We start from the raw sequence: 14,433 nt of genomic DNA, 5'->3' as shown, positions 1-14,433 counted from the left end.
GAGCAGTCAACTGAATATGGAATGTGTTGCTTGTTTTTACAGACCATTTAAACCATATCTCCTTAAGCTAGCAGATCAGTAAATGGATCTTCACACAAACAAATTCCCATGATTCATTGGTTCAATAATGACGAGAGACTATTCTGGGTTTCCATGGGAACAAATGGAGCTCCATTTGGTAAAGATGATTGTGATACTGGTAAGCTAGTGTAGTGAACTAGTGTAGTGTAGTGTACAAGATACAGATCTAAATGATTTAGTCAAATTAAAAAAATATACATATCTCAATCACCCCGGCTGATGCTAAATTACTTTTGTAAACCATATATTTTAAAAAATAATGTATATCTATACATGGAGAGAAAGAAAGACTAAAAATTGATTCGAATTCTCCGCGTAAATAAGGGCCTACATTAATAATGTTATTAAAATCTTTACATTTAATTAAAAGTATTCTTATATCTGACTGTACGGGTAATTTGAGAAACATGGGACACTATAGAGTATAGCTGTGGACCACCAGCTCCACTGTGTTGATCTATGTCCACGGCACTCTTATAATGATTCTTGCAGCCTACGAAATCTGTTAAATTCGATCCAAAGTATTAATGAAGACTACCTGTTGTAGCAACAAAGGTTTAAAATTTCAAGAAGCACCTTAGGGTCAATGAAGTTGGTGGAGGAGGCCATTACAAAAAGAGGACTTCCCCTGCTTGATGGTAACCACTTATCAGCTAATAGTATATCTTTGTATCCCATCGTAAAGTTGTTGGTGTAAACTTCTTTACATTTTTTGGTTTGAAAATCAAGGGAACCGGTGCATTTTACCAGCTTGCTGGGGTATTGCAAGGGTCGGCCTCATGTAAGATACAGTGGGCGTAGACTTAAATACTGAATCGGTCTGGTCTTAACATCTGTCATTGAAACCGAGCAGCAAATTAAAAAAATTGTGATCATGACAGATTGAACAGAAACATTTATTGACAACAACAACTACACTATTCCACAAAAGCATCTGTTCTTTTGGTTCTGAATCCTATAAAATTGCAATTGTTTTGTTTGAAAATTAAGGGAACTGGTCCATTTGACCAGTTTGCTGTGATATTGTTAGGGTTGGCCTTGTGTAAGATACAGTGGGGTTGAACCTAAATAATGACCCTGGTATTGGCATCTGTAGTTGAAACCAGGCAGCAAATTCAACAAGTCCTATTATAACAGACTGGAACAGCATCATTTATTGAGCACAACAACTAAACTATTCCACAAAAGTATCAGTTTTGTCATAGCTGACCACTTTCAAAAAGCTCATCATGGTATACTGTATAACTTTGGCTTAGTTTTTGTAAGAAATTTTTGGCTCAAAATGACAAAGTCACTGCCTTGGATATCCAATTTGACACAACGTCACCTCAAATACTTCAAGTGGAACGTCGATGGTAGAAATGCTCCTCCACGGGGTTGCTAGATTTGGTGTGGATCGAAGCCTTCAGAAAGTCGCAGCACCATGATTCTTTTAGTCAGCGGATGCTCCTGTATTTTCGATCAAGGCTTCAAGACACATCATGTGGAGGTGTATTTTGCTCCTAGATTGTTGACTGCTCCTTTAAGTTGGAAAAAAAACTTAAGACCTGCCTTAATTACTTGTTTCGAACCTATATCCTTCCATGTTTCGGTGCAGGAATCTGCTTATTAACCGCGAAGGAAGATTTTCTTTAAAAAAATTAAAAGGAATCTTAAATTTTACCCAAGCTACACCGTGTAACACCGAATTGAGGGGTGGTTTGGCCCTGGTGTGGTTCTTGAATTTAAGACTTTGTGTTACATTGCTCGATAGCTTTCTGCAATGAGAGATTTAATGCTCTGGTGAGTGACCTCACCTAATTTTTGTTCTGTTCAGGAGATCTCTAAAATGCTTAATCCTGAAATATGTATTCCCAACACTTTAAAAACGTTTGGGGTGCCTACTTTCACTATACGTTTTCCACTCTTTCCGGCCATTCTAAAATACAGTCACTACACCTTCTTTTCAGTTCATGGAAATTGCTTAATTTTCATGTCAAGATCGTATATTTAGTATTCTTGAGGATTTTCAACGCTTGTTAGCCCAAACGAAATTTCTTTATTTTGAAAAACGCCACAAGTTTCAGCCATTAATATCAAGGTCAAAACCAACCATTTATTCCGTCTCTCGAAGGACATCGATAAGTCAATCTACTGATGGATTTTAGTTTTCGTTTTGTGAATGCAAAGGCAAAACTATTAAAGCAAAGTCAACATGTAGGAAAGAGGGGGTGTTACACTAAGACAGATCGAGTGCCGTGCTGAAAAGAAACTCAGGGAAGTGGGTGCATCACTTCCTTCGCCATACAACAAAACGAATAAGATAGCAATTTATCGATTTCAAGACTGTTTACCTCGACGACAACTTATTTACCTCTTTGAAGCCCTTTGAAAAACAGGTTTTTGGCGATGTTTCTAGTGGTGACTGTAAAATGACACGGCAACATCGTAAAATCGCTGCGGAGATTTCAGCTTCTAAATCAAATAACAGGAAACGTAAAGCTACAAAGGACTGATTCACAAATTACTATCATATTTCATCTAACACTCACAGAACGCTCGTAAGCTGCTCGTGACGTTTCCTACTGAATTAACTCTATTTAGACGCAGTAGCTTTGATGTGCATTAACATGAGTAAGCAATATAGCGATTAAAATTGTTCTCATATGAATGAAATCTTTCGGTAACCAGACAAGCCTGTTGAGACTAACAAACAAGAACTGATTATAGCGCAGTACTTCACTGTGAGTAAATAACAAAGGCCAGAGAAAAGCAAATGATTTATGCCGTAAACTAGACATAGTACTGTATTTTTTCGTCAAGAGAGCATTTGGAAGCAGTTATTTGTTTCATTTACATTTGTTTTACCTTGTACTGATGCTGCAGATAGTCGTTGACATCCTGTGATTCCAGGAACATAGCCACATTTGGTTAAAGTGAAAGTATTGGCTCAAAGACATTTCTGCGTTATTTGCTCTGCGTCATTTGAATATTTAGAAATTACTTGGCTTGCCACTCATGTAATTACATCTTCACGCAGAGGTTTCCAAATCTTCGAGTGTCATCCAAATCTAACGGTTGGCAATGCGAATGATGTATCCGGCGCAAATACAATTTAAGAGCCATTTTCCGAGAAAATCGAAAATCGCATGACACTCGTGAAAAAAACGAATTTTTTTTTCCTCTCGCCAAAACATCCCTTTAAGTAACCTTATTGAAGAAAAAATAATTTGGGGTTCAAGCGATTCATTGTACGGGAGAAATTACAAAAAGTTTGAAAAATCGATTTTTTGCTGGTTTTTCGTACTCAAAAGAACAAAATCCGACCGCAACTTCGAGAAAACGGTGAACGCATAAGAAACAATCCTAACATCGAAACTTCAGCCGAGTATTATTTCATACTTACTCTTTAATTTCCTGAAAGAAATTTGAAGAAAGAAGTTTTTAACATTTACAATCGACAAGTTTAAAAAGGTCAAATTTGTATCCCTGGAAATGTTAATAAATGAAGGCGAACTTTAACTGTTGTAAAAGGCCACTGGTATATGCCGCTTCCTAGTAAAACCATATAGAATAAAACCTTGGCTATTGAACTAAATTACTGGAAAGTTTTAGCTCTGGAAATCCAATATAGTCCTCACACTACAATAAGCAATTTGAGTATCTGAGTAAATAAAATTTATGCAAATTAGACGGCCCGCTGAATGAATTCATATTTTTAACGCAAAGTTTTGTTGAACGAACAACTTACCATTGCTTGTTGCGATAGAAGTTAAATCCATCTCTCAATCTGTTTGTCCTGTGAAGTGGCAACTCATCCATACCTGATTTTGACCAAAATGTGTCCAGCAACTTCAGCTCTTGAGCTATCTAAACACTTCCCACGCAGCGCTTATTACGCATTATCAGACGCTTTAATAATAATGAAACCCGATTATGTTTTGGTCCGAAAATAACATACAATGATGAAAATTAACCACTGCTCAAACCACACAGTTAACAAGGTGAGTATTATTCTTATTGAGCGAACAAATCAGATACTAGACGGGATAACAAGATCATGTGACGTGTAATTTAGCAAACGTGCAGAGATTGGTCACGCTAGCTTGTCGCATATGACGGTACGTGCTATACTTCGTACACAATGTAAACAGACAAAGAAGCAATTACAGCTGTCCCAATGAAAAAATGAACAACCGTACGTCTGTTTATAGATCATCAGTGTAGAAATATTCGACTCTAGGAACAATATTAATAAAACATTTCCAGGTCAAATGCTCCTGGAATAAAATTTATATATTGTCACGAACTGTTTCGCCACTTACTATTGCACGTGCCTCTACGATATTATTTTTAATTGAATTATTCCCGTCTAGTATTACGAATACCGAAACAGCGTTAGTGGAGTTTGTCTCGTTTGTTGGGAGAGCTTTGTTTTTTGTCATAGCTTCGGCAACGTTTCACTCATGTAGTTTTTCTGGTTTATTACACGACGCCACACCCTGTGGTTTAAGCAGCGATTATCCAGGCCAAGTTGAAGTTCTCGCTTTAAGAAATTGTACAAGGGACATTTCGAGGCACTGCAAGCTGTATGGATTAAAAGCAGATACAGCACTTGACACTGAATGGAAACTGCTGTTAGCAAGAGCAGGTAAATCTTATGTACTGTCTTACCGTCTTACGTAGTGGCTAATAGTGGTGTACATTTCAATCATCTCTTTATCACAGACCTCACGATGGTCATGTTATTCTAAGAAAATCTTCGGGTGCTTTCCATTCAGCCCAAAATTCCGCAAGTTTCGGTTAGAAATCAAATGGAATGGACCATTTCGGTTCGGTCCTACCAGAATATTTGGGAACGCCTTTGAAGCTGGTCCAATTTGACCGGTCAGGTTATTTCGGTCGGTCGAACCGAAATGTCCCCTTCCATTTGACAAAATTATTGTCCCCAGTACTTGCCTACCGCTCTTTTGTATCCTTCTTGCAAGAACAATAAGCAAACGAGTTCATCTCTTTAAAAATCGCAGGCTTTTATCCGCGGCGTTAATATTTTGCAAACCAAATATTAACGCTTACGATAGCAAAAAAGATCTTTATTCACCACTCCCCTCCCCCCCCGCTCCGCCACCCACGCACACACACCTGTCACTGCTACACAGACTTTAAAGACTTTTTTATGAAAAAGGGGACCTCGAGATCTCCTAGCACACGAGCCTCTCAACTCGCTCGTGATGTATGCAATGGGTAATTTTCCCTTTACCTTTGTTTAGGGGTATTTGCAGTGGAAGAGTCCCACTTGTCATTGACAATATGCCCTCGCCACAGAGCGGAATTTGGTATGCGCTGGAGATCCTCAAAAGTGAAGCGTAGCATTCCACTAGAAATAGCTGCTCACAAAACAGCCTCGGTCAAAGGCGATCGGCATTTGGACAGCGTTCTATCTGCATTTATTTTAAACACTGAAGGAATACGTATTCAAGTTGGATCGCGTAAGTTTATCGTAACACATTTGTAGCTTAAGTATACGCTTTAATTTTAAACGAGCGAGGGCGTAAAGCAACATATGCACAAGCGTTACAATACCCTTTATTCTCCTGTTCCCCTCCCCCCAAAGAAGAAAATGGCTTTGAAGAATAGTAAAGAAATCGGCGATGGCCTTTTAACAAGGTTAACATTTATTTTTGCTACAGCTCTTTGCAGAATGTACAAGCAACATTTCGCGGAGACAAACCAAAACAGAAAGTGACACCCGCACCAATGATTGAAGTTACTCCATGCGTAGAACTAGAGACTTCAGAGGCAAATGTAAGTAAGTAAACGGTAACCTTGGATACAGACTGTTATTCCAACATAACAAATGCCAAAATTCCGAAAGGGCTGGGTAACTGTGAATAACTGTAAACTTTGAAAATGACTCTGAAAATGATTTTAAGACGAATAGGTCACTGTTCGTTTCTTTAAATTCCTTTCGGTCTGGCTGGAGCGGGAGTATTTATAATGATAGCGGTATGCATGTAAATTCATATTTTCTTTTTTTAAAATGATGTATAACTTAAGTTTCGAACTATAATAAAAAACTAATGCCTAGAGACAAAATAAACAAAAATATTGAAGTAACATTGATGTCTAAACGTCTTTTTTGTATGTTACAGAACAGCTCAAACTCATCTCCAGGACAAAGTGATACCGGTCAATCTGTTGAAGAGTTCGCAGAAAGCCTTGGACGTCTAACAATCGCTGTTGACACCTTTCTGTCACCAGACACAATAAGCACAGCTTCCACTCAGAGTGACGAGCCCACACCTGTGATCTTACATGAGCCGCGCGAAAAGCTGAGTGAGTTCCTGGCAGCATGCAAACTTGAACCGCTTGGAAAGCCATGGCTTTCTTGAAGTGATTCCTCTGAGCGAACAAGACAACGTCAAACAAGGAGAGCCACAGAAATAGTAGCAACTGTGCTAAAGAGCGTCACCCCTGATAATGCTGGTGAACTCTGGCAACGTTTAGCCTCTTCTACGGCTATGAACAAGGCCCTAGGTGTAAGTGAGTTGTCACATTCAGAGCATTTGTATTTAGAGGCCCTAGCAGAAGTGTACCAGAATGCAACCAGCTGGGATACCCGTAGACAAGTGCTTTCGATTATGGCAGGGGTTGGAACTTTCAACGACACTTCCCGTTATATCCCGGGGTTGACAAGATACCGATACTCCATGGCTAATCTTCATCGATCACAGTTTGGCCGAGGCGCTCAAGTTCCACAACAGCCTACCACACGAATACGAGTAGACTTGAGGCAGCTTGACCACTTTCTTGGTTTCATCACGAGCCCGCATCTTGTTCAGGACCTTCCATTTGGGCAAAAACATCTCAAGCTTTCGTCTGGTGAGGTTATTCAAGTACCTAACGTAATCTGTATGATGATACCCGAGCGAGTGATACAACGGTACACTCAGTACTATTTGGAGATCAACTTCCAACCATTCAGCAAAACTTCTATGAGACGGGTACTCTTTGAGTGCAGTGCCTCTGTAAGAAAATCACTGCAGGGCTTAGATTATTTTGCAGCTGAAGGTGCTCGCGCATTTGATGATCTCGTGGCCCTCGTACGCCAAATAGGGGGATTAGGTTCCGGCAAGGAGTGGGAGACTACAGTTGTGCAAGCTCTTATGACAAGCAAGCAGTATTTGAAGGGGGACTATAAGGTAATGTGAATTCTGACTCCAGAAAGACAGCTTGAATAAAACTAAAAGTAAGTACTTATTTTACCTCGTCAACAAAATCATTCCGTAAAACAAATATATATTTTGTACTCTTTTTCTTCACTAAATGGTGCACGTGTAACTAGCTTACATAAATTCTCGAGATTAACAATGCGCGCACGAGGATAGTTTTTTTTTCTATGGTTAAGGTTAAAAGTTATTCGCCCCCTTTCGTTAATAATATATGTTAGATTAAAAAATCATTTGATTAACTATTATATTGAAGTATAAGCACAGACAAACAGTAATCTCAGTTTTGTTTTATCAACAGGTTCATGTCACAAGCCCCTCTAACGTAGCAGACCATTGTGTGTTGTTTGCTCTTAGCGACAGTAGTGATGCAGATTACCAGCAGCAATGCAGTCACCAACACACTGATCTTTGTGACCGTTGTCAAAGTCTTCAGGAAACTCTGGCAAAGATTGAACGGGTCCTTGGCGAGACGACCTTTCCGACTCAGGACGCGAAAGACGAAGTGCTATTTATATTCCAGACAGCCCAGCTGGCCATAATGTCCTGGAAATGCCACATCCTTAGATCAGCTAACCAAGACCAAGCGAGAATAGATGCACTGGAGAAACTTGACGACAACACTGTCTTGATAATTAACTACTGGGCCATGAAGTTCCTGCCACAGAAATACAGAGAGTCCCAAACCGACTGGTTTGGTAAGCGAGGTATCTCCTGGCACGTTTCTGTCGTCTACCGTCGTGTGAGCGGTGTATTCCAGTGGCAGGGCTTTTTGCACATAGTCCAGTCGTGCAATCAAGGCAGTGCCGCAGTGGTTAAAATCATGCAGGATGTCCTGAATACCATCAAGCTGGAGCACAGTGAGATTAACAAGGCGTTCTTTCGCCAAGATAACGCAGGATGTTATCATTCGTCGTCCACCGTACTCTCATGCCCAGTGATATCCTCCTCCACCGGCATCGAAATCAAGCGCATTGACTTTTCTGACCCACAGGGTGGAAAAGGTGCCGCAGACAGGCTCGCTGCAACCTGCAAGAATCACGTCAGGACTTTCATAAACGAAGGAAATGACGTGACCAATGCCGAACAACTGAAGAGTGCTCTTCTTTCGCATGGGGGGATAGAAGGAGTTCGAGTTGCTGTCATGCAAAGTGTTGAAGAGGAAGCAGTAGTAGATGACAACAGAAAGATTATTGGTATCAACAAATTAAACAATTTCGAGTTTAAAGACGAAATTCTCGTAGCTTGGCGCGCTTATAGTATGGGAAAGGGAAAAGAGATCCCATTGGAAACAACATCAGAAGGTTAGTCTAATGAAAATTCACAATTTTTCCTTTTTTAGAATTATTTCATCGCGCAAATATATATTTTTTTATAGTTTGAGTAAAAAGGTGTACGTTTATCGTTTGTTATAGCCTTCAGACGCATGAAAGGCATCCATTTCCCATCCTGGTACGCAGGAGGAGTGGGTGTCTGCCACCCCGTGGGGTTTTGCTTTGTAAAAGACTTAAGCCCCTTAGACCCTTTATAAATTTATAGTCCTTGATTTGTTCTACAAAATTTTTAAAACGAACATTGCAGAATATGGCGGTTCTGAAGAACATGTCCGGTCATAAGATGTAAAAAGCAAACGTTTTATCTGTTCGCGCAGCAAAGTGGACCAAAGGGGCACTCTTCACAGGCTGTGCAGAGTGAAGTATTGAAGTAGGTGAACAGTGCTTTTTATGTAAATCTTGTTTCTTTATGTGTTATCTACTTCTGAGCATGGCATTGGTTGGCTTTCATCTGAGTTTTCTTCTGGAGACTTTAGACCCCTTAGCCCAAAACCAACTCAGTCAAGGAAGAAGCAAGAGACGGAAGTGGAGCAGGTTCATGATCCCACTGATAATACAAATGAATCGTCATCCGTGTTTACCTGCCCTCAGGATGGGTGTGTTAAGGTCTTCCAAAGGCTGTCTTCTCTCGAAAAACACCTATCTTTAGAGAAATGCACCAAGTCTTTAGAGAAACGGTCTTTGTTAGACCTTGCCAAACTAGACTACAAGTCCAGGTTGGAGGAGGGCACAACCAGTCAAGTTATTTCGTTTGCGTCTTTTAGGGATACAAGAGAGGCTACATCCGGCGAAGTAGAGGTAAAAGAAGGATGGGCGCTAAAGCCGAGCAAAAAAGCATATCGCTTTAACCAAAACCAGAGGGATTATCTAAATGCAAAGTTTACAATTGGTCAAACCAGCGGCAGAAAACTGGACGGTGATATCGTATCACGTGAAATGAGACGTGCACAAGGACCTGATGGTGTTCGTTTGTTCAAAGTATCCGAGTTTCTTACCCCGCAGCAGTGCACTTCATATTTCTCACGTCTTGCAGCAAAGGTCCGACGGCAAACATCCGACGATGCTGAAATCCAAGCTGTAGTAGAAGAGGAAAACTTTACCATGACAAGAGAAACAATCCTATCCATCACGCTACAGCACCCCATCACTTACGATCAGTACGATCTCTGTGCCATGGCCAAGGGAGGATCTCTGGAGAGAATTAAACTTGGAATGCTTCAAAACATTTGTCAGCAACTAGAATTAGAAGTACCTCCCAAGCCTGTTCGCCGCAAAGCGCTCTACGTTGACCTGCTGAAAAAAGCCGTCATTAATTGCACTTGCCAGCTCCGTGGGAAAAATATGTAGAAACAGAAAGTACTACCCTGCTCACCGACGTTTTTCTGTTTTGGGAATTTGGTGCGCGCACAAGATAAGCGATTGCTCGTGAGAGAGGGCGGAACGCGCTTTTTTTTTATACGTGCACTCGACGATATCTAAAAATGAAGAGAGTCTGTGAACAGGCTAGTAAAGTACACAAATTGTAGAGTTTTGCCTAAACGGTGTCCTCACTTCTCCTCAGAGGCTTGCTTCCATTTGTTCTCGCCGGAATAACTAAGTCAAGAAAAAATCTATTTTGTTGATTTTTTTGCTTCCTTCACTTATTTTTGAAGTTTGTTTATGTTTAAAAGAGCGTTCCTTTTCGGAAAGTGAGATCATTTCTTGTTTGTCAGGGTGAGTCCTTGTTACAAATCAGTCAGTTACCTTTCAGCTTGTGACTATTTGCACGTTATAAATGTCTCTTCCCGCTCTGACAAATCAATGACACCTTATCTTATAAATGTGAAGAGGTATTTTAGCCTGCATAACAGCCGCTTTATGAGCCAAGCGAGGCGAAGCGCGAGACGAGGGATGGAGAAAAATAAAGCTTTATTTTTCTCCTCCCCTCGTCGCTTCTTGCGCTTCGTGCAAAATGCCACTTTCGCCTCGCTTGGCTCATAAAGCGCCTTTTATGCAGGCTGGAGGTATTTCTGCAAGTTCTTTGAGTTAACCAAAGATAACTTTGTTTATCTTCGCTAAACAATACTTCTAGAGGGCTCTAGGGAAAGCGTTACGCGCGAGAATGTGGAATTTTATAACACTCCACATCGCGTATTCAGCCCTGCGGAGTGGTTCTCCTTTTCTCGCGCTCGCGGCGTGAATTGGTCATAGTTAACTCAAAGATTATTATTAGCTTTTCAACAATTTTGAAGAGGTCTGGAAGGTGTTAAGGATGCGATAAGCACACGCAAGTTTGAAGTTGTGTTGTGGACAAGCTCTAAATGAAACTGAGAATTTCTATAGTTACCTGGCTAGGGTTTCCTGGTTTCGGAGGAAAAATCATAAAAAATAATCCAAAACAAAACTAAAGCAAGCTATAAAGTTGACTTTAATGCTTTTTTTTTTCTTCTTTTGCTGTAGGGATTATTGCAAGGTGGGAAATTCGGGAATAACGAACTTATTAAGGAAACATTTGTGTTTGAAATATTTTGGGAAATATTATACCACTCTGAATCAAAAACTGTGATGAATGTCTTTCACAGCCGGTCAGCATATGCATGTGTCCAGACCAATACAAATATATAAATCAAATAAAGCAAGAAGGTCTGTTCTGTAAAAAGTTTATATATTTTTTTTTATCAAAACAAAGGCCGAAAACAGAAGCTATTGAGTATTTCGTGACAGTTTGCTAACGTGACTTTGGCATGTAACGGATTTCCGGGTCAGTAGAGGTCATAAGACCTTGTGGTGGCTTGAAATCTTAACTAAACGAATTTAAAATCGAAGTCAACGGTCTCGAATGCATTTTAATTCTGCTTTTTCCCCCTGAAGAAAACTATTTTAAAATTGTGGTAACGGAGTTTCGTCAAGCGATGACAGCTTCAGTTCGAAGTTGCGATCTCAATGATTTCGCTGGTAGCAAAGTAGCTAAACAAACGTTTTTCAGTCGTCACATAAAAAGTTATTTACGGCTCTTACCAACACAGCTGAAAGCTAGAAATAACATTTTCACTGTAAAAACATATTACAAGCAACAGTAAGTAGTCCTTTTACACTAAACTTTGCATTTAGCAGGGGTGGATCCAGGATTTTGAGTGGGTAGTTTCCACCCGAGGACCCACTCCTGCTAGGGGGGTTCGGGGGCATGCCCCCCCCCCGAGAAAATTTGAAATTTGGAGCTCTCTAAAGGCCATTTCATGCATTTTTAGAAAATTTAATTGCCCCCAAAAGACTAAAAAAGCATGTAATCAAAAAGGCAAAAAACATTTATTTTTCTTGAAAGTACTACAGGAAACACTCTGATCTACAAATATTCCACCTTTAGCTACTGTGCAAACCAGTGTATATAGTGTTTTCAGGAAGGCCAAGTCATCACCAAGACTTTTCACACTGGAAAACATCACCTCCCAGTCAGGAAAATCAAGATGTGGAGAAAAAAAAACGAACCAAGTGTTAGTGTTTTTGATAACAAAAGAAAAACAAGCACAATTGATGATATAGTTTAAAGATTGATAATAAAAATCTACTTGCCTTTTTCATCCTTGGGACCACAGGCTTACCATCCATAAAGCCCTTCTCTCTCTCAAATTTCTTCTGTGTTGTGCTCCTATAATGAATGAAATGAATGAAAGCCAGGCTCAATAAATCCAAATGTTTAGCAACACTAAAAACAACATTTCCTGAGCTGGCTTTTATTCATTTCATTTATAGGAGCACAACACAGAAAAGAATTTGAGAGAGAGAGAGAAGGGCTTTATGGATGGTTAGCCTGTGTTGGGAGCTGGAATTAAAAAAATAAAACAATTATTAGAAAAATATAAATTATAAGAATCATAAAATGATATACAAATTGAAGTAAAATGATAATTTGAAATAATACTAGCCTTTCTTCATCCTTGGGAATTGCTGTGAAGCTGGTTGAGTTCAGTGAAAATGTTTGTTAACCATTTAAGCTTAACATGAAAACCCAATGTCAATGTCAATGGAAAATCATCACAAGTAAAACAAAATAGAAAATAACCTTGAAATGAGTTGAAAAAAGTTATACAGGCACCAGTTTGAGCTTCTGTACTGTTCTCCATCAGTTTAAGGATTATGAGACTTAAAGGCCACAACCCAGACAGAACATAACTCACAAGTACTCTAGAAACAGCTGGTGCAAAAAATTATTACAAAATGTTTGCCATTCTCATTCTCCTAGGATGTAACTCAGCAAATAAATCTATTATACGTTCAAGGTCAAAATCCATGTCTCTGTGGGCATGCATCAGTGCCAATCCATTCAGTCTGTCCTGGGTCATTGTATTTCTCAAATAGTTCTTAAGATTCCGAAGGGATGATATGGATCTCTCACAAGATGCAGATGAAATTGGAATTGTGATCAGGACTTTCAGCATGGAATAGATGTTGACATATGCATCTTTGTCAATATCCTTCAGTGTAGCCTCCAAACTGTCAGGAATAATATCTCCTCTGTTATCCCTCCCCTTCCACAATCTCTCCCATAACAAAAGCTCTGCCTGTAATCCTGCATAATTTGGTATGTCCTGTCTGTAATGGTTACAAAATTCCAAAACATTGGCCTTCCAGGCAGGGTCAGTAGCTAGTAAAACAGAGGGAATAATCGAAATACCTTTATAGCAAACAAATACATCATCCTGGAATCTGGTGTTGAGCTGCTGGAGTACATGGTCAAGAAAAACTCTAGTGAGATTGATCTTGAAATATCCCTCAGGAGTTGCAGCAGGAGCATTATTTCTATGCATTTGTCTCTGGGCTATCCTTAATTTGTCTAACTTATTAGCGTTTCGCCCACACTGAACTCCAAAACAAACACATTAGCTAAACAAAATGCTCCATCGAAATATTTGGAGTAAGCTAGCCATGGAAATCTTTTCAGCCAGCCCGAGACAAACTTACGAGATTTTCCATTTTCCATTGACACGGGGAAATCAAAAAGCTCACCTGGTTTCCACACGTTTTCGACGAACTCCAGCTTCTGATGCGGCGAGTAGTTGTGGATCTCGTCGAAAACTAGGCCAATGTCGAAGGGAGAACAATCCTCCCTCCGACAAACAGGATCTCCGCGAGTCATAACACTAGTATTTTTTAAACGTTTAACAGTAAATTCCGTCGTTAACCCCCGAGCAAGTTCAAAAGTACTTGTATTGTAGGAGCAACGAAAGAGACCCGCTGGGGAAGGAACTGCCCTTTTTATACTTTGTCAGTAGTTTCCAAGGTAGTTTCCAAACACAACTAGCCAATCAGAAGAGTGTTTTGAGTGAGTTCCGATGACGAAATCTTTGCTAGCCAATCGTGAGGGGTTTTGACTGTGTTCCGCCTGTTATTGTCACCAAATAACAAGGACTTACACCCACCGGTTGCGTAAAGATTGGCTCCACGAACATTTTCCGACGGCTTCCGACGGTTTCCGAGGTGTAATCGAAGCTCGAAAGGCCAGCGCGTGATCCGGAGCGCTCCCGAACGCCTCATGACCGCAATTATAACGAAATTAGTCATTCTAAACGTATTTTCTTTAATAAATAACTGTAAAACAGGAAGATGGTTTATTTCTGGAAGACGTTTAGTGATTTCCACAAAAGTATCAGTAGTTTCCAAAGGGAAATTAGAGTGTTTTCCAAAAGTACTTTTATCAACATTTAACTAGGTCGGAAAAAATTTGAGTGAGTTCCGGAAATCAGGTAAACTACCCTGGATCCACCCCTGTTTAGTATGAATTCATTCAGCGGGCCGTCTAATTTGCATAAAGTTTATTAACTTAAATTCTCAAA

The 14,433-nt window shown here is 39.9% G+C and overlaps 1 protein-coding gene and 1 long non-coding RNA gene across 2 annotated transcripts; both read right to left on the bottom strand.

Moving 5' to 3' along the window:
• Positions 1 to 1,171: 1,171 nt before the first annotated feature.
• LOC136284016 (uncharacterized) lies at positions 1,172 to 3,296 on the bottom strand. The gene is made up of 3 exons (XR_010719026.1): positions 2,929 to 3,296; positions 2,435 to 2,535; positions 1,172 to 1,601 (listed from the first exon to the last, which is right to left on the bottom strand). It is a non-coding gene; the product is annotated as an uncharacterized lncRNA (long non-coding RNA).
• Positions 3,297 to 11,886: 8,590 nt separating this feature from the next.
• Positions 11,887 to 13,736, bottom strand: LOC131771740 (52 kDa repressor of the inhibitor of the protein kinase-like). The gene is made up of 3 exons (XM_066173524.1): positions 13,607 to 13,736; positions 12,526 to 13,472; positions 11,887 to 12,422 (listed from the first exon to the last, which is right to left on the bottom strand). Exons 1-2 carry the CDS (start codon positions 13,734 to 13,736, stop codon positions 12,811 to 12,813), a joined length of 792 nt encoding a protein of 263 aa, XP_066029621.1. The 3' UTR covers positions 11,887 to 12,422; positions 12,526 to 12,810.
• Positions 13,737 to 14,433: the final 697 nt, after the last annotated feature.

This window comes from Pocillopora verrucosa, chromosome 10 (genome assembly GCF_036669915.1).
Source record: "Pocillopora verrucosa isolate sample1 chromosome 10, ASM3666991v2, whole genome shotgun sequence".
NCBI lineage: Eukaryota > Metazoa > Cnidaria > Anthozoa > Scleractinia > Pocilloporidae > Pocillopora > Pocillopora verrucosa.
Note: the sequence above shows the minus strand (reverse complement) of the source record. Positions and strands in the feature narration are given on the sequence as shown.